We start from the raw sequence: 21,495 nt of genomic DNA, 5'->3' as shown, positions 1-21,495 counted from the left end.
TTTATTTCTTAAATAATTGGCTAACTTACGTAGTCTTTATATAATTCACATGAACGTCTTAGCGCATAATCCTTTAGAATTCAGTATCTACAGGTTTTTGAAGAGAGAAGATAAATATATTTAAGCAGTTTTGTAGATTAGACTGTTAAACTTCGGTGGAAAGGTAGATGGTCCTTTTCCAGGAACAGCAAAACTGCTATTGAATCAACTTTGAGAAGTAGAAAGTAGGAAATTTAGTAATAGGGAAAGGTCATATAGGGAAGAAATTTATTTAAAGCCAATGGCATTTATGTGTAATGTGACAGCTATGGAGAGCCAAAGAGTTGAGGAGAGTTAGTATGACACTAATGGTGGTTTATAGAGGGTGGCTAAAGACAGACTCCCTAAGGGCAGAGATTTTTGTCTCTTTTGTTCATTTCTATATCCCCAGTACCAATAATAATGCCTGGCACATGTTCAGTGTCCCACTTACTAGTTGTGTGATCTTGGGCAATTTGTTTAACTTCGCCTCAGTTTTTCCTCTATAAAATCATTAAAAAAAAATGAATACCTAAAAGAAGTAAGCGAGCAAGAAAAACTTAGAGTCATTTGGCTAGGAAAAGCTAATAAGCTGGTGATCAAATGTGAGATGATTAGAATTTTCCAAAGGACTTGTGTATGATGGAAAGAGGTTAGGTTAGATTGATTTTTTAGCGATTAAGTGGCAGAATTTGCCATCCTAATAGGATGAAGAAAAAATGAATATAAAATAATATTTTAGTATAAAAAAGCATTAAAATGTACAAATACTGTCTTTTTATTGTATAAAATTGCTATTTTTGCAAATATTTTCTTACAACTGTCACTTGATTTAAATTTTAGAATTTTGCTCAAGAATTTTTTTTGAAGATTTATTTGAGAGAGAGAAAGAAAAATGTGAGTGGGGGAGGGGCAGAGGCCTAGAGAGAAAAAATCCTCAAGCAGAAGGAGGTTCCTGCTAAGCATGGAACCTGGAGGGGTGGAGTAGGGTGGGGTTTCAAAAAATAAGACATATTATTTTGGATTTTTTTAAAAAAAAATCTTGACAGGGAAATAAAATGATCCTTAGGCTTATAAGGTACAGAACTACTGGAACACAGCCAGGAAATGAAGGTCTAAGTCAGCAGTGAAGAGCAGGTTCTCCAGAGTTGCCATGTACTGCTGGTTTATTTGGTAAGATCTGCTGGAGCCTCTCTATGCAGTTCTTATACCATGGGGTTAATATTCTGGTCCCATCAGTCTCACGTCGCACTAAGTGCCTGGTCAAGATCATGATAAAACATTGGGTTGATCCCAGAACCTTATAAGATCATGACCTGAACTGAGATTGAGTCAGACACTTAACCGATTGAACTACCCAGGTGCCCCTCAAATAAGATTATTTTATAGTCAGGATAGCTTTGTAGTTTTCAGATACCCTACTGCTACTCTTTTTGGTTTAAACTTTTAAATGGGAATGTAAATTAAACATGTTTAAACAGATGGTTTCTTTATGCTTTCCACTAATTTTTTTTTCATTCCGTGAGGAGGAATTTGTCACATTCCCATCTGCAGCAATTTATTCTGTATACCTATAGTTATTTATAGTGCATAAATTTCTGAATTAAATATTGATTCAGTTAAAACTCAAATGAAGTCTCTAATCTCTATTTCTTGTTTTTTTGTGCATGAATACATTCTTAGAGGACATAAGTTCGCCCCTCAATAATTCATATAGAACTTCAACTGAAGCTAATAGAACTTATCCATAAGAATGAGGCAAGTCTGACTACGAGATATATGAGTGGTATTGTGTCCATATGAGAGCTCTACTTGTAGAGTGCATTGAATTGGAGTTGTGCTGCTTTCATTGTGGAATCACACTGGATGGGTTGTTTACCTGTGGTATCCTTGGGAATTTGATAATGTGATTCTCCCCCCAAAATACATGTCTATTTAATTGCTTAAAACATTGCTTAGATTTATTAGTGGCTGATTTCCTTTAACAAATATAGCTTGACTTTAGGAAAAGGGGATGAATGTGATTTTTATGTCACAAAGGGAAAGAACTTTAGTTTGGCTTCCAACAAAATATTCTTGCAGATGCAAACTGAGATGATAACTGGTAGAATTTTTTTTATCACTTATCTTTTTAACATCTGAGAGAATCTGTTGTATTGGTTTCCTGCTGAAGTTGCCCACTGTGATGCCTGAGGAAAGGTTTGTAAATTGGTTCTCTGTCACAGACCCCAGCTTTTTCTTATAAAGGTCAGTTGTTCTTGTTTGTTGACTGTAAAGGCTCATTCTGCACCATACAATTAAGATAGAATATTTTCAGCTGGTAGATATTATTCAGAGTTTCCATAATGATGGGAATTTTGAATGCTTGTATATCAAAAGGCAGTTTAAGATAATGGTGATTGGGGGACACCTGGGTGGCTCAGCAGTTGAGCATCTGCCTTTGGCTCAGGTCATGAGCCTGGGGTTTTGGGATCGAGTCCCACATCCCGCGGGGAGCCTGCTTCTCCCTCTGCCTATGTCTTTGCCTCTTTCTGTGTCTTTCATGAATGAACGAATGAATAAATACTTTTAAAATAATGGCTGTTGTACTCAGGAGCCTGCTTAGGTTGGTATGCTGGCTTTGCCACATACTTGGTGTATGATCTTGGGCCATTGGCTTAACCCTGCTGCAGTGTTCTGATCTGTAAAATGGGAATAATGATGATGGAATCTATTTCATAAGGTTGTTGTGAAGATTAAATTTGAGTACATCAAGTACATCAGAATAGTGCCTGGCAAATAATAAGCATTATTATCAGTGATAGTATCTCCATTAGACCTTGTGGCCTGGGACTGGAAGTTCCAAGAGCCTTTATTCAATGACTAAGTTCACTATTGTCAGGTTTCTCCCCCTGATTTTATAGGCCTCATCAGTTCTTTCCTCTTCACATGGTTTCCATATATACTTATTTTATAATTATAGTGCACAGGAGATAAATGTTCCCAGTGATTTTATTGTGCATTAGTCAGTATTCTGGGATGGTATCAAGTCAATATATTGAGTATGCCTTGTGAAATCATATGTGCATTTAAATATTCACTTGTTATTTACCAAAGATGATAAGGATTTTTTTTCTTAGATCTTTATTTGGTAAATTTGTTTTTCTCTGAAAATGATAGCCTTATTGTATATTATTCCTTATCTATTATTCCTTTAGTTTCCAGGGTATAATGGCTGAGTTATGTTCTGACTCAAATACTGAAACATCTTCCCCCACCCTCCTTGCTTTCATGAAGAACAGCTGTGGTATTAAAGAAACTGCTGACAGAATATTTAGAAAAACATGTAGAGTTCTAGTCCCATCATGAACCAGACGTAGAGTCTTGGGTAATGCTAGTCCAAAGACGTATGATTGTCATTTCCCTCTATGCTTAAAGAATCAATATATCATAAATAACCTACAAAAGATTCTTCTCACTGGTCTTAAAAATTGATCTCATTTCTTTATAGTACTTTATTCTGCAAATCAGACTTCCAACATACATAGTTTATTTTCCTTAATTTGCATAGGTGTTAGAATGTTCTAGGTAACTTGTTGTGACAGTTAGCTTTCTTCAGAGATATGGACAAATTTCATGAAGAGTAAGACTTCAGAGCCTCTGCCACGTCCTGGAAGGACCTCCAGGTCTGAGCCCACTTGCCCTTACCTCTCTGACCTTGCCTCCCGCTGCTCTCCCACTTCTTCCAATCTAATCATGCAGACCTCCCTACTTTGTGAAGATGGCTAGCATGTTCCCATCTCAGGACTTTTGAATGCATTGTTTCATCTGCCTGGAATGTTCTTCTCCCCAAAGCCAGAAGAATGCTCTCTTGTATCAATTGGGTCTCAGTTCAAATATCACCGCATCAGTTTGTCCCTAATCCCCCTGTCTAAAATTCCCCATCTGTCACTTTCTACCCATTTACCTGCTCTAGGTTTGCTCTTAGAACTTACCCCTAACCCACATCATGTATATTTGTTTCTTGTTTGCGTTTCTACTAATATGTAAGTTCCATGAATACAGGGACTTTGTTCTATTCAGTATTTTGTCCCTGTGGCTTGGTAGAGATTTATGATAACTCATAGCAAGCACTCAAGAATTTTGTTGAATTAAGCAAAGTAACTTATGCTATTTCCAATTGCTCAGTTACTTCATGTGCTTTAAAGGTTTTAAAGATGATCTTTAGATATACTTTGAAAGTGGGTCTGCTTTGTAGTCTAGCTCTGTTAACCACCTATATGGAAAAAATCATTACCTATTACTAAGAATGTAAAATGTTAGAATTGATCTGATCTGAGACGTGAGAATACTACATCTCTCAGAGACAAAGCTTACAGATCATCTAGCATTTACTTCTTATTTTAAAGATTAGGAAACAGATCTGGTTATATTTGTACATGTACCAGCTGTAGCTTCTTAGTGGTAGAGCCCTAATTTTGTGTACTTCGTTCTTACTGTTTTATACAGCTCATGTATAACTGTGTTTAATTTGCTAGTAAATCTATTTTTCCTTAGTTGTGTTTTTTTCACTTACTGCTTTACTAACTCCTCCACAAAGTTTATGCTATAATAGTGTTTTCTCTAGTTTTCGATCTTGTAGCTATTACATCCTGCTAGGGGAGTGTGGGCGATCTTTGGTCTTCTCCTGCCTCCTTTGGAAATCTCCACTTGCCTGTCTTGCAGTTAACAGAATCAATATTTGCAAAAACAAATTCCTTGTAGTTCCACCTGAGCCTGACACTTTTTGCTATGTTACTTTAAATAATTCATTCTAGTTGCTTAGGCCAGAAACTGTGGTTGGGAGGTGTTGTATTTTTACCTTTCCCAGTCACCTATCCTCTAAATCCAAAAAGTTGCCAAATCTTGTAGAACTTCTTTCTTTCCTGGCAGACCTTGATTAGCAGAAATGACCCTTTGCTGCACGCTGGCCGTTGCAGGTGTTTTTTAACTCTAGTCTATCGTCACGTAAAGGAATCAACCTCTGTGAAGCCAGTGAGATTCATCAGATGATATTGTTCCTCTTAGTGAATAATTCATAACTTCACTTTTGGATGACCATTAAGGGCATAGGGAAAATATCTATAAAGCAATTAATAGAGTGCTTTGGATTCAAGGTGTACCCAATAAAATAAGTTGCCTTTATTATAATTCCTCATTTTTAGAATGTAGTTTTATTTTTGTTACAGTTATTTTCTTAACAATGTAAAAGGAACACTTTCCTTTTTTTTTTTAAGATTTTAAATGAGCTGTTTTAGAAGTCATCTGTGTGCAAATGGAGAAACTGAGTAAAGGAGCTACCTTTCAAAACTATATAAAGGCTTTTAGCCATTGGGTTACACTGAAGAAATAGAAAGAGTTAATACGGCTTTAAAGATGCCTAATTTACAACCTGAGAGCTCTCAGAGAATTTGACTGAGTTAGATCAACCCTATTTCATCTCCCTCTATGAAGGTTCAAATAAGAAAAATAAATCCAGCATCTGTAATTGTTAAGTGAAAGTATTTGAATGCCTCCTAGTGGTATATTGTATGCTTTAATTATGGAATTTAAAAAAAAAACATGTTGTGAAGGAATACTGTAGTTAAACTATTAAAACTTATAAGTGCAAAATACTAAAATCCTTTAATGATAGAATCCTAAATAGAAACAAAATGCATTGTTTGCCTTATAAAATTAAGTCTAACTTGAAAAAATACATATGATGATGAATATACTTTTAATAAAAATTTATATATTTTTAGTTCAGATTAGATTCCTTTAATTTTTTTTTTAGGGGAACTATGTTACACTTAAATATAGACAAATGTTTTTGTTAAGATTGAATTGTTTTTTTAATACACTTACCCTTTTAAGTTAATTTGATTACTGTAAGTTTTATTTTCTTTGTATAATAGGAATAATGGTTTACAGAAAGTCTGTGGTTCATTTTCAGATAGTTTTATTTTTGAATTCTGATTTTCAAGTTGAATGAAATGATTTAATTAGTAAGCTTGAAATGCTGACTGTAGCAAGACTTTAAAATCAGGAATGCTGACTAAATTATTGCTTTAAACATTAAAAAATGATTAACACTTACAGAAATATAATTTAAGATGTGAAGAAAAGTCCCATGGAAAGAATTCTGGTGAGGGTCAGTAGGAAGGAGGGGGAAAAAAGTGATATCCCTTTGTTAAGCATTAAACAAAATTTAATTAACTGCTTGCCAAAACAAAACAAAACAATTAAAATGGCAATTACCTTTAAAATAGCATCAATGTATTTGCAGCTGTTGTGATATAAAGCTAGGAAACAAAATGTTAATCTGAAATGAACAGTTTAAATATGAAATTATGATATACTTGGCTTCCTGTAGTACAGCTGTCAAGCTTGGGCAGTTCGCTGGTCAATAGTGACATTCTATGTGTCAGTGAGCAGAGTCTCTTGATACCATAACCCGCAGTTCACACATTACTGAAGCTCCAACTGTCGAACATTCAAGTCCCCTGGTATTATTGCAGCTTCCAGACTCTCCTGACTGGCTCATGTTTCATTCTTTGGCAATTTGCCCTAATGATATCCCTCAGGAGCTTTCAGCCTCTCTTCCTTTCCATATTTAATCGTGGTATATTAATCTGAGTGATGCGCAAACCATGCTGCACAAATTGTAATTTCCTACAATTTCTTCTAAGATGCTCGCCTAATTTTTCAGTTTTACTTTTATTTATGTTCTAAGTTTTGACCCCAGACACTATATTTTCAGATAGTTAAAACTACCTCCATAAGATGCCCAAGAAGCTACTTTCCCTATTTATATATTTTTCAGAGGGGCTTTTGAACATAAGATTTTTTTCTCCTGGCAGAATTGGCAAAGATAATGTGATTTAGGTAACTAAATAAATTGTTTTATGATTGTCATTAATCTTTGATAATTTGAGCATGTCTTTTTGTTTGGTGGATCAGCAGCTACTTATTGTTGTCATCCTTTTGCAAATTTTAGTTAACTGCCTGTCTCCATGGATCAGTTGCCCTGCTATACCCAATGTACTGGCAACACATATACATCCCAGTGCTTCCTCCACACCTGCTGGACTACTGCTGGTAAGATGACTTTTGCCAGACTCCTTTAAATCTAGGCTTTATGGTTAGAAAAAATTCGTTTATTTGTAGGTTAGGTAAGCTTGATATCTATATAGCTGAACGAAGTCCCGGAAACTTGGCTTAGAGATTACTAACAAATATTCAAAGGTGCTTTTATGAAGGGCAGAGTAATTCATTAAAAAGCTACAAAAATATATACTTGGCAAACGTAAAGTTCTTTAGATTTTGTGAGGTACTTCTGCAGTCATTTAGATAATTAGATCCATAAAGAGATCTAAGTGGTGGTTAGGAAAACTGTGCAGAAGTTACAGTATTAGTTAGAGAACTCAGTATCCCAGGTGTCAGGATTTGTTTGCAGAGTGTATCAGGAACCAGATTGTCCCTGTTGGGGCATGCTTTTGTTACCTTTACCTCAGGACACACTTTCCTAGACTTCTCTTCCCTCAGCAGCACACCGAATACCAGATGCCAGCAAAAGGGTTGCCTCTAATTCAGGGATTCCCTAAGTTTCTGGTTTAAATCAAAGTCTCTGCCCTAAGCCACTATGAAAAGCAATGTTGAAAAGTGTTGGGAGTAATTTTGAAAAGCTTCCTGGCATTGGAAACAACTCCCAATGATCTCACTGAATTTGAATTCAACTACAGCCCTAGAACTTTTCTGTTCTCTTCCTCTAGAAGAACATTTATACTCACAGTGAGGCTGGACAAGGGTCAGAGTCCAAAACAGCCACCTTAGGATCTAGACTGGAGGGTAAAATATTCTCTTCACTGCATAATTATCTTCTGCTGCCATAGCTTAATTCTTAAGAAATCTGAGATTTTTTCCTCCAAATCATGCATGTGCGCATACACACAGAGAAGGAAATAATTTTGATTGTATGTTTGTTCATTAATATGAACGAAGCTCTTTTAGAGTTAGTATTTAAGTTTTTTATTTCATGAAAAGCAAATCACAGTATTTAAGGGTTAAGACAATTTAAATTTATGCATAGAGGTTTTCTATTTTTTATGACTAACCCTCTTCAGATCAAGATTGTAATGACAACATGTATATTTGGCCACATATTGATGATACCAATATATAGTGTGTTTCCACAGCATGGTAATATTATTAGTGTTGATAATGCCATACAGTAGAGTCCCAGTGATCCTCCACTGCCATTCAACCCTTTGAGTACTAGGAAAGGAGGAAGTTTGGAAAGAGACTATAAGTATTCACCTTAATTATTTTGTGGAGTCTCACACAAAAATCTGAGGGTTAAGCTAAATCTATAAGTAGTTTCTTCTGTATTCATTTTAGAATGGTTTTCTGTGACCACCATACCTAGTATATATTAGCATCTTTGAAGGCAGGAATGGCAGTTTATTCACATTGACAATGCTGTAGACCTTGGCACATGGTGTTCAGTAACTACAATTTATTTGTACTAAATAATTTCTACAAAAATGTTTGAAAACATATTGATACATGATTTTTTAAAATATGTGTCAAATTAGTGGTTCAAGAACTGACACTTTTAATGAACAAACCTTAGAACTATATTTTATCATATAATGTTATGCTATTTCAATTTTTCTGTTAAAGCATTACAACCTCTTAGGAGGTAATGTCCCTTTAAGTTCAGTTGTCTGTAGTGATTACAGATTTAACTTTCTAGAATACTGTTATTTAGAAACTATTCTGTGATATAGGTAGTTCTGTGCAAATTCTTTCCAGAGAGGTCTTCTTGATACTTTCTAACCCTGCCGTCAAGTCCTTTTGCTGCTTCCACTATAAGGAAGGAGGATTGTTTCATATTTCAGTCCCTCAAATTTTCTTACTAGTTTCTAACCTTGAAATAGCCTTTAGGACAAATTCTAACAGCCTCCATGCCAAACAGTTCCCTGTTCCAGAGAGCACAGCAGTGATAATCAAAGAAGGAGTTCTCTGAAACTCCCTGAACCTGAAGGCCGCAATGATAGGCTCAGCTTCTATCATAGGAACTGAGCAGTATAATGTACTTTTTTCTTTCTTTTTTTTTCAAATTTTTTATTTTTAAAGAAATAGCTGTCTAAGACTCTAGCTCTTTTCTGTCAGAAAATTTTATGGACTAACGTATTTCTTAGAGAAAATGGTTTTCTTCCCTTTGTGTCCTTGCAAATGATCTTAGAATCATACTGATCGGTATATAAAAGGAATAGAAATGTTAGAGATTGTCCTTTCAATCTCATGGTTTCTGAATAAAGACATTTTTATATTTCACTTTAAAAATAGCACCAGGATGGGATAGATGTGTATTTGCCAACTCTTCAATTGATTCCAATTGATTGGAACTTTCCAAATCCCGAAATAATCCTGTCTCCTAGAAGTATTTTTGTTTGCACACCGGGTATCTCTGGTGTGACATAGACTGTGGAGAGCCATAATGCCATCTTGTGACCATGCATGAATATAGCATCTGGAACCAGTAATGAAAGGCTTGCTAATTTGTTGGCTCATTCATTCATTCATTCATGCATCCATTTGTACGTCAAATATTTAGTGAACACCTATTGGCCAAGCAGTGAGTATATGTGAGATAATGAGTAGAATTTAGTTTCTGCCCATGCAGTATCCACAGAGAGGAAGAAATCCACACATACATGCGTGGGGCACACACATATATGCACACACAAGAGAAACACAGAGTAATACTGCCGTATTATAAGGTTTATACCAGAGGCATGTGAAAGACACATGGATGAGGCCACCTAGGAAGAAGTGGCCCACATCGCATAGTAGGATTGGGAAGGAGACTGGGAGGAAATGCCACCCTCTACATTTTTCTCTTAATCTACTAGTATAAAGGGAAAGTGGGAATTTCTATTTAACAGTTACAGGATTTCAGTTATACAAGATGGTTAAGCTCTAGACATCTGCCGCACAACATTGTGCCTATCATTAACAATATGGTATTGCAGATTTAAACTTGTATCTTAAGAGGGCAGATCTCATGTTAAGTGTTCTTATGGGAGGGGGTGGAGGGAAGGAGAGGGAGACAGAGAGAACTTTAATGTGGTCAGTTCATGACACTGCCATACACACACTCTTAGCCTTTCTGAGTCCTTGAATCCCTAGGAAGTACTATGACTGTAGGACCCGTACAATTATAATCATCCATTATTTATTCAAGAGTGGTTGAACCACTTTTTTATTTAGGCTACCTATCTGACTCTTCTTTCTGTGAAAGGAGCAGATTCAGCTTTTAAGAGAATTTTTTTTAAATGTAAATAGAAAATTATGCTGTTGAGATTCCCTAAGTTAATACACTGCTGTTACTGTGTGCCCATGGGTGGTCTCTGTAAGAAAACCTAAAAAGAAAAAAAAAAGCTATTACATGGTAATTATTTTTGAATAAAGATTAATTGCTATGCAAAAGAAGCAGCAGTCATAACAGAGCCTTTTGTATCCTATCTTTATAAAATAACTTCATTGACAGAAAGATCTATGACAATTTTGCATGTGGATGATAAAACATCTGTGTTGCCAGGATCTCTTCCTGACTTATTAACACCCTTCTAATTAGGAGATTTCAGCTAGGGTTGCAAAATTAACTTTTTGTGAGATTTCGCTGATTTAATATTAGGATGTACACAATCTAGTTTTCATGAGAAAGAAAAAACTATTCAGTAAAGTCTATAAAATATAAAATTTGTCTATAAAAATATTCTATAAAAATCTGTATGCAAAACATCATAATTATTTTAGGAAATTATGCTCTAGAAGAATAACATTTGTAGTTCTAAAATCTCTATTTTTTATTTTGTTAGTAATTAGTGAGATAAGAACACATAGATACCCAGTAATCTCACAGAAAAAGTTATGAGTTACTTTATTACTAACTTCTACATAGGAACCCTTTATTGGATTTTTATTCTAGCTTAACAACTGCTAACCATTTATGTTTTGTATTCCAAGAAATAACTAACTTTCATGAGGTTTTAAAAGTATTATCTTAGCTGTATTTCATAGGACTTCCATAGGTTAGCTACTACTTTTGGCTCTGAAGTTTTGAAGTCTGATCTACTTAATGTTCATCCAACATCTGTAAAATAGACATAATAATTGTTAATTTTAGGTGGCTTATATATTTTTTGATAATCCATTATATTAAAACGGGCATCAAAATTGGAGATACCATGGACTTTCTATGTTGTAAATTTTGTGGGTAGGATAAACCTAGTGTGAGTTGGAAGTTTGCACAGTAACTTGGGTAATTTTGTACTGTTTGGACATTGACAGCTTGACATATTTAAGATCTTGGGATTTGCTACCCTGTTTTGTGAAAATGTTCTGAACCCAGTCGTGAGAGCCCAGAATAGTTAGTGACATATATTTTATGTCTTCTGCGGAGTCCCACAAGGAATTCCAGAGATGAGAACTTGAACAAGGGAAGTAATCAGCCTTCCTTTATTTAAGCAAAAGTGGAACAGTCCACATTTATTTCTCCTGTTTCCTTTTGAAGGCAGAAAATCTGTTAGGTCTTAAGAATATCAAGGCCTATAAATAGTTCTTAACTTTCGGTCAAGTGATCCAGAATATCAGATCAATTCCAGATGGTCTGTTGTATTAAAAATAAATAAATAAAAATAGGAAGGAACAAAGCTACACAAAGGAGATAGAATCTAGTACAATAAGTAATGAACAGAATAATGTGGAGTCAAGTATAAACTTTAACCATCCTTATTTTTAGTGAATTATGGATATATATTAGTGGTTAAGCCATCTTTAAATAAAGGTGGAGCTGTTTGAGGTTACCTTGAAAACTGGATCTTCGAGGTGCCTGTTGTTAGCTTTATCTGTGACTGGTTCTCAGTAGCAAAATGGATATGCTGGAGTTTGGACAGCTCAACTCTGTTCGTGAAAATGATGCTTGAAAAATTAAGAAAATTCTTTGAAAAAGACTGTTTTCATTAACAAAATGTTTGCATTAAATAGAACACAGAGATGTCTATACAAGAAATGTCAAAAAATGTTCTATTTTTAAATAGCTGTTTATTTGCATAATTTCTATCACCTTTGTAGACATCTGCCCATTCTCATGTTTTCTTGTTAAATATTTTAATTTTAAGATGTCAAGTTAGGAAATTCCCTTTTTGTATTTCATGAGAAATATTTTTGAAATTACTTGTAAGCCCGATTTTATGTCACAAAAATTACTTAATGTCTGTATCATCTGATGGAGTATAAGATCTGCAAGGGAATATATTCTGTTTATATTTATATCATTTATTATTGTATCTAGCCCATAGCCCAGGTTCTAGCACCTGGTGTGCTCCACAGATTATCTGCTGAATTAATTAATTTAGTGCTATTCTTAAACATATTAGAATATTTTGATTTGTTAAAATTATTTTATTAATAGAAGTGAAGCTGGGATAAATAGGAATATATGACATTTCAATAAAGCCTAAGGTACGTGAGCAGAAAGATAGCATAGAAAGTGAGTGATAACAGTAGAGGAGGAGCTTGGTATCTTTGTACTTCTTATTCACAAATAAGCTTGGTAGATAGTAAGTCTCAATAAATATTTGGTGACTGACTCAAAATATTTTGGTGCCATAGTAGCACCGAAACAATGATGGTATATTAAGAAATTCATTGAAATAAGAATCTAATTGAATAAAAAAGTATATAAAAATGAATAAATTTGATAATTAGGCTATATCTAATAGGAAGTATATGGAAGATTTAACTCAGACTATGGCCTAAACTCTAATCTTCTTCATAAATAAAAAAAATTAAAAAAAATTTTTTAGGCATTACCGCTCTTTAATTATAAATTATTTTGTGCTTTTTATGCAAAACAACCTTAATTTAAATATATTAATGGCCTCTCAGATTAAATTTGACTTTTATATATTGAATAATTTTAAATATCTCTAATGGGCTACATTAGTACTATACATTTAATTTAATTTTAAAATCTTTTTAAAAATTTAATTTTGTAAATCTTCTGAATTACTTATATTGTTGTTATAGCTTTAATGAACTTACAAATATATACATTATATATCTTTAATTTAGTGCTCCAATGCCATACCTGATTGGAATACATTCCAGCCTCATAGAGGTGAGTATCTTTGAGACATGAGATACATGAGTGATAAATTAATTAATAAAAATAATAGTTAAAAACAGTTGTGTTTTAAAAGAGTATCAATTGAATAGTATAAAGCAGTGACTAGCTTCATATTTGGGGTATACTTACATGATCATTTTCAAAAAGGTAATATTTGGAATAATTTCATTTTAATTAATATACTTAATGACCATCTTCAATGGCATGAAATTGAGGAAAATATGTTAATTTTGATCAAAGTCGTGAGGTAAGTTTTAAATATTAAAATCATAGTCTTTGATGATCCACTTTCTTTATGTCATGTAGGATCTTTTATATCTATTTATTTTTTAGGCCTTATTTTGAAGGTCAGAGGTTATGTAGTAATGAGTCATAAAGGGAAAATGTTTTTATTTTTCAAGCTACATTTATGATCCAGTTTATCAGTGTGCTTTTTCAAGATATGATTTTAATACACTAATCATGAAGTTTTAAATTAGAATATAGCTTTAAAATTTTTTTAAATTTTCAGTCCTGTTGGAGATTTAAAATTCACTAATTTTTTTGCATTGTTATTACTTCATTTCAAAATGATTTTGTGACTTCTCATCATTATAGTGAAAAACTTTGAACTTTAAATACGTTGAGCATGGAATCAGAGAGATTTCCAGAGAAGACTTGTTAGAAGATTAGATTCTAAAAAAAAAAAAATAAACAAAAGACTTGGATCCAAACGAAAGACTTGGATCAGTTGCATGGCATCATTACATTACACTAGCTGATTTCAATTTAATTCAGTTTTCTTCCTTTTTTTTTCTTTTGCTGATTGTGCATATTCACCTTTAAGCCAATTCCTAATTGATAACTATAACCAATTCATAATCAGTAACTCCTAAATGAGTTAGATTTGGTTTTCTCATTAGTTGTCACTGTATACACTATACATCAGTACTCACTTTGCTCATCAAGGAAGATCCCCTTGATTATTTTAAAACTTATGAGGATCATGTCTGGAGAAGTCATGTCCCTATAGTAGTCCTTCTTGAGTTAGAGAATTCTACATGTGCTCTGGTTTTGGTCATTCTCTTTTTGCAGAATACTAGGGAAACATTTGTTAAGTCATTAACAAAGAATACATTTTAATGAATTTCTTTAATAGACTTACTTTGTTTTTAATTTTGAAGTCTATTAGATAAGGTTATGCATCTCTATGTTTATTAATTTTTAGGAAACTTGTTCTTACTGGCAGTGAAAGGTCAATTTGCATAAAGCAAAACATGAATGAATAGGTACTTAGTCTATTATTTGATTTTGGAATATATAACTGATATTTTATTCATCAGTATTTTTACTGTATAAAATCTAAGTTTAGTAGGTTGGTATGTTTCAAAGAAGTCATCAGATTTGATTTTGATATTACTGCACATCTCTTCTTAATGTATTTAATAGGACACAATTTTTTTTGTTTATTTGTGCAGATGAAAAATATTTAAAGTTTTTTATTGTACCTATTTATATTATATTTTTGCATAATGGTTTTATATCATATTTTAAAACAACTGATTCAGCTTTTCCAAAATATTATGGAAGTGGGTACATGTTTTAAATATCTGATTACATTTATCACACATATATGTTGGATACCTTTAAAGAAAATCAGTACTTTTTCTAAGGAGCAAATTTAAGAATTTTTTACTTCTTACGGTAATTTCTTAGAGAAATGGTCCATTCTGATTTTAAATTGGCTCATGATTAAATGGGATTGTTTAGATCCATGATTAGATTAGCTGAAATCTCTGTACCTTTTATACTCTGGATTTATTGAACTGTCTTTGTAGTCAGTTCTATTTAGTTTATTTTGTTTAATAGTAAAGGAGATGGTATATTAGGAACTTCAAGAATGTCTTTAAACCAGTTTAGTAACTTTCTCCTTAATTTATTACAAGATGATACACATCCTGCAATTCCATTCTTATTATGTCATTAGTAGGCAGGTTTTTTTTTTTAACTAAAATTTGTATCTTTTGTGCTTTCTTACTTTATATTAATGGTATTACAATTAAAATGTGGATGTATCTATTTACATATTTTGTATGTGAGACCGAGCTGAATAATTTTTTAAACTTTGCTAGACTGAAGTTACAACAGATTTTTTTTTTTTAGGAATAATCAAATATTCCCTATTCTCTCTCTTGATCAAGACAGTTTCAACATACCAGCGTTACAAAGACTTCTAGACATAATTATTCAAAGATGTGAAATTAGTATCCATTTAAATCTTTTAATTATTTTTATGTAGTCATGAGTGAAATATGGCTAAAAATCTTTTTTTTCAATGTAAATTTGCTCCCCAGAAAAAGGATAAGGAAATTTGTTCCCCCTGAATGAGACTTTAGGGAGGAATTCCTGTAAATGATGACAAATAAGTTAGTGGAGGCTACAAATGATAAGGATTGCATTATGTGTTTTAAGATATACAAACAATTCTAAATAAAAGTTGTCTTAGTTTTACAAGAACATATGATTGCTGCCACTGTGTCACTTCCTTGCTTTACACGATGCACATTTGTAGTTACATTGCATGGAAGGGTTATACAGAGAGGAGATGAGAGAAAAACTTACCAACTTTAGTACCTTACTGTTGTCCTTAACAAGACATTCAGTCTCTGTCCTAATATTTTCTTATATTTGAAGAAAAGGGCAAATTCTCCTTTTTATTACTCTTTCCTGATCCAAGCAAGCTTATGAATTTTATGAGCTATAACAATATGAGACAGAGAAAGTGGTACCATTTTGTATGCTGTAGGACCTTTTACTCTTCTTTAGAAAATAGTTAAAGCCTGTCTTGGAGGGAAACATAGCTAAAATACTGACATTAATCCAAATTTAAAGAAAGTTTTAATTACATACTACTTTTCCCTTGTTGCTTATGTAGAATCATTCTCATTGTAGTAGGTCTTCATTGTATTGATTTATTGAAATTAATACCTTTTCCATTGTTATTGAATGATCTCTTGGACAGAATTTAATATTCAGCTATTATCGGACTTTTTTAAACTAAGGAAAACTTGGAAAAAAGTATATATTTATGTTAATACTAATCTTCTTTATTCAGAGTTTAGCATTTGTATCATCACAAAATATTTAGGCATCACATAACCATTATTCCAGCCTATTTAGAAGAACTCATTTCAGCCTTTAACAAGTGCATTGGGTTTCTGGATTATCTTTATAGTTTCTGTTAAGGGACAACTTAGAATTGAAAGTAGAAATCAAAATTATGACACAACTTCCCCACTCAAATGCCACTGCTATAAATATACTTTTGCTTATAAAATAGGTTATTTTTTGTTGTTATGCTGTATGTAATTTATAGATAACTACATATTTATATATGTAAGCCTTTTTTACATATGTGTGTATATATATATACACACACACATATGGAAAGGAAAGGGAATTTATTTATAAATGTTTTGTCAATAGTGTTACAATTGTAGGTGATTCTCTGTTAATTTCTAAGAAACAGCCATCCTCTGACTCTTATTTTAGAATAATTACAATGTCTTTAACAAGATGGATTTTTAAAATCATGTGTTCCTTGATAATTCATATTCTACATAGACATTATTGGCTTTCTTAACACATACAAATCCCCTACTCTAGACCATCATTTCCCTAGCAAATTTAACATTCTACCTAATTTTCAGATATTTGAAGTTCTAAATGGATCAGGGAAACTACAATCTTGAGCAACTTAAAAAATTTGGTTTGGCCAATTTAAAATTTAAGATATTTAATAATTCTCAAAAAATGGCCATTATTCTAGAATGTCATTTTTAAAAATACTATACTGAAAAGATACTACATTGAAATTAATTGACTTATTGCTAGCTGACCTATACAATTAAGGAATTCTGAATTGATATATTTCATTAATGAGCACTTTATTTGCATCAAAGAGTAATACTATTTGGTATCATTTAAATAAGGCAAATGGAATTAGATGATCTGCTTAAGTATAAATATTAGTTTAAATAGGAAAAAGAAACCAAAATTTCTTCTTTTAAGAATGAAAAATTTGATGAAATTCTAATTTACTATCATTAGTCCACATATTGAGAAAATTTGACCATTTGACTAAGTCGTCAAACAAAAAAGACAAGTCAATTAATCTAATAGGCTATTCAATTTTATCTTTTATTTTAAATTCATGTGATAAATATTCCAACAATTCCTTATTACTGTTCTGTCATTTTTCTTATTCAACTTACAGTCCTTATCATCAGCTTACACTGAATTGATATGGAAATACAGAGAAAATATTTATTAATTTAAAACTTAGTTCACTACAGTAGTCTTAATTATTGGCTTATGTTATTTCTACAATATGATTCATGTTAAAAATAGGTATAGAACAAGCCACAAGTTCCTGTATAATAGGATTGAAATTCAGTTGATAAAGGTTTAAATTTTTGTGGTTTAGTATAGCTGTGCCTATTTTGTGAGGTTTTGTTGTAATATATCTTTGGTAATTATATTCAGTATCTCCAAACTAAGTCAATGTATTTAGATGAGCAAACATTTTATTTTAAGGATATTTTACCCAATCTTCTTGAACGGTTGTAGACAAACTTTCATGAGGCAAAGTGGTTTATATGTTCTTATAGCATAGGATTTTCCTTTTTTCTTTTCCCAAGGCTAATTATCATTAAAATAATTTTCTCTACATTTCTAAGCTCATCGTAGTTTTGGAAGGAAAATATACTAAGATGTTTATTTATAATTGTGTTTTTTAAACAGAGAGTGAAAAATAAATCTTTGGAGGATGTGGTTATGTTAAATGTTGACACAAACACTTTAGAATCACCTTTTAATGACTTGAACAACCTACCGAGTGATGTGGTAAGTCTGAAGGTTATTTTGTGGTGAACATCTCTCTCTCTGTATATATATATCAATATATATGTTTTCTCCTGGACCCTTGTATTACCAAGACTTATTTTTCCCAATTTTCTGTCTGAAATAAAAGGGATGAGTATGTGCATGGGTGTGAGAGGAATCTGTGTAGATTCTATATTTAATATTTTCTACCTTTTGGCAGTTGAGGAGATGTTGAATGGAACATCCTATTCCTATTGTAAAAGTAGGATCATAATTAAAAAGCTAGATGCATTCATTAGGCAGAGTTTCTTTAAACCTAAGTCTCTTCATCTCATCTTAATCATTATATTACAAAGTAGGCATTTCTGTCTGCCTAGTGGCATGTCTTGCAAAAGAATGAGAGAGTTTTTGAAGGCAAGGAGAAGAAGGGGGCCAATTACCGGCTTTTGCTTCCCTGCCACCTGCCAGTGCTTTTCCTTTTAATTAATGATCTGATGGCACTGGTCAATATAATAAGAAATGCTTGTACAGTTGGGGTCAGAAAATTCTGGCTTTGATCTCCCTCAACTTTCTGAAACATTTATTTGTTTTCTCTAAATTATTTCAGTTTTATTTTAATCTTTTCTATCCTGCTGAGGGCCGCAAGAATGAAAACCTACACTGTTTGTCATTTGCTTTGGCAGAGCAAAGACTGCTTACTTAGAATTCTATTTGTAAATTAAACTGCAAACCCAGTTTGTCATAAAAGACATCTGATCCTTTTGAAATGACGAAAACTGTCTTTTGTCTGTAAAGGCTGATAAATTAAGTGCCAGTTCTCTTCTGGTCTTTGATCTTGCAGAGGGTTTGTGTGTGTGTGTGCATGTGTGTGTCTGCAGCTTATAATAGGATATATTCTGTATTTCATGTTAGATAGTCGCCAAAACTGCATTTTTGGGGCCTTCGTATTCCTTAGAACAGTGCAAAAATGCAGACTTCCACTGTTTATGTATATTAATGGCTATTAAGAAATATCTTAATGACATAGTTCTAAGTTAAAAATAACTCTCCTAAAAAACTCCAGTTTTTTTAGGGAGAGTCAAATTTGAAAATAAAAATCCTTCGTCATATATTTTTCTGCATTATGCAAGTACTTTGAAATCATTATCAGGGAGTTTGAAAAAGTGAATTTAAAAATTTCGAACAAAAAATACAGTGATACTGACTTTGATTGTTTTTATAGCTAGTGATGGGAAAAATGTGATTTTAAAGTTAAAATCAGATTATCTATGCCCATAAATAAACTAAAATACTTGCTGACCTTGAAGCAAATTAAATTGAACTACTTTATCTTACTGTAGTAAATTTATGCTATGTATGGACAAATCCAAACCCAGACCAGTAAAGAATTATATTATCTTTTAGCTCATTACAAGTAGATTGCCTCATTATAAAAATTTTGCAGAAGCTGCTAGAAATGATTAGATTTATTAACTTAGAAATTCATCAAAGAATTCTTCATTGGATAGGAAAATAATTATGAAATAAAGTCCCAACTACAATACTGTCTTTATGTACAATGCATTTCCTACTGTTAATGCCCTAAGGAGAAAGGATTGTTTATTTAAAAAAAAGAGAGAGAGAAAGAAAGAAAATGAAAAAAGAGAAATAAATCAGCTTTTTTGTGTCATTAAAATTTTTATGGTCAATTTTAATGATGGCTGATTTTATTTCCTTGAGAAAAACAATCCTTAATAGTAATTTTTTATGGGTGATTCTTTTTTAATTCAGAAGTACTACTTTCCCAGTAGAATTAGTTCGATATTAAGACATTTATTTTAAAATAAAAGGAAGTTAAATAGTACTCATAAAATACAAGAGCCTAAATATGTAAAATGACAGGAGGGACCATCTTGTTATTTATTTATAAGGAACAGTTAACTGTTTATAACCGAAATATCATAAAATCATAAAAATCATAAAAAAGGCACACTGCAAGGTTCTATAGACACAACTATGTGCATGCTTGAAATTAAAGAGCGCAGACTTACAGACAAATTTGAAAAATGAATAAGTGGATACAGCCGTGGAGTGGAACTAGAACCATTTGCTGAAAGTATATGAGTAGTTTTAAAGTTATGGTCATTTTCTAAAAATATTTTAGGTGATTGCTTAACCCCTCTCTAATAAATTTAGCTTTTTCATCAGTTTTCCAAGAGCTATCTCTTATAGTTCTGTAGGAGATATGATAAAGTATCACATCATACTTTCTCTAATTATAAATGTTTTAAATGAGATGTGTTAAAATTACAAATGATCTTACTGAATTTTTTTATGATTTGAATTAACAAAATCACTTGAATCCTGAAAAATATTACTACTGGTATTGTTTGATTATTTAATAAATTAACTGATATTTAGAAGGGGGCCTTTTAAAATCATTCACCAAAGCATTTAAATTATACTTAGAGGCTAGATGACTTTCTATGCATGTGCACTCTATTATTGTGTCAGCTTGACCAGTGGTCTTGGCTGTTCAAAGGTCAGTGGTCACAGTTGTCCTGAATTACTAGTTCTTTTTTCCTGTGGACCCTCTGCTGTGTTGCATGCTGTAATCTTCTTAATGGCTTCATTCCAATATTCACACATAATATTTTAGATTTATTGACTGTTAGAAATACTACCATGCCAGTAGCAGTTCCGCTACTCTTAAGGTATTTAAAATTGGAAAAATAAATCAGGGCAAAGCTTTCAGGAATCCTTTGTTTTCCTTAAGGGAAGGGAAAAAACTCTCTTCCTGTCTTCTGACAAGAACACTTGTTTTTCGATTTCATCATTTCACTATAGATTTAGATCATTAAAAGAAAAAAACAAATGTTATTGAGAGTGATTTTAACGATACTGATTATTACATGGAATATCTGTTAAAAGCAGTAGATCCATTAAAATATACTTTTGTAGTTTTCTGTCTAAATGCATTGTGATTTTATTTTTTAGTGGCTATGTCAAATATGGATACCTTCAAACATGTAGGTTGAGTGTTTTGAATTAAAAAATAAATTTTAGGGCTATGTAACAACATCAGTTGAATTTATCAGTGTTACTGTGGTATGTTTTTAAATGTGGGGAATTGAAACAGTTGAATTAAATCCATTTGAAATTTCAAGTGAGTTCATTTTAGTCTAAGAAAATGTACTACTGAGACCTCCTCTTTTCCAAATATATACACAAATTTAGTTTCAATTACATAATAATTTAAAATGTACTGTTTCTAAGGTATTACTGCTCATTTTAGTTTTTATCATTAATATTTTTAAAGTAATTTGGAGAATTGTTAACTATTTCAAAAATAAACAGGGAAACTCTCTTGTTAGAAAATTAAGCTAATTAGAATTATAATGGGATTTAGGAAATCTCTTCATGAGAAAATTAAGTTA

The 21,495-nt window shown here is 32.3% G+C and overlaps 1 protein-coding gene across 4 annotated transcripts in view; it reads left to right on the top strand.

The window, feature by feature from the left end:
- The window catches only part of DENND1B (DENN domain containing 1B), a 265,482-nt gene that overhangs the window by 154,488 nt on the left and 89,499 nt on the right, over nucleotides 1–21,495 (top strand). For all 4 annotated transcript variants that reach the window (XM_055319215.1, XM_055319213.1, XM_055319216.1 and 1 more), the window contains 3 exons: nucleotides 7,016–7,116; nucleotides 13,162–13,207; nucleotides 17,999–18,100. In XM_055319215.1, coding sequence (XP_055175190.1) covers nucleotides 7,016–7,116; nucleotides 13,162–13,207; nucleotides 17,999–18,100 — 249 coding nt within the window. The remainder of the gene's footprint in view (nucleotides 1–7,015; nucleotides 7,117–13,161; nucleotides 13,208–17,998; nucleotides 18,101–21,495) is intronic.

This window comes from Nyctereutes procyonoides, unplaced genomic scaffold (assembly GCF_905146905.1).
Source record: "Nyctereutes procyonoides isolate TBG_1078 unplaced genomic scaffold, NYPRO_anot_genome, whole genome shotgun sequence".
Lineage (NCBI taxonomy): Eukaryota > Metazoa > Chordata > Mammalia > Carnivora > Canidae > Nyctereutes > Nyctereutes procyonoides.
Note: the sequence above shows the minus strand (reverse complement) of the source record. Positions and strands in the feature narration are given on the sequence as shown.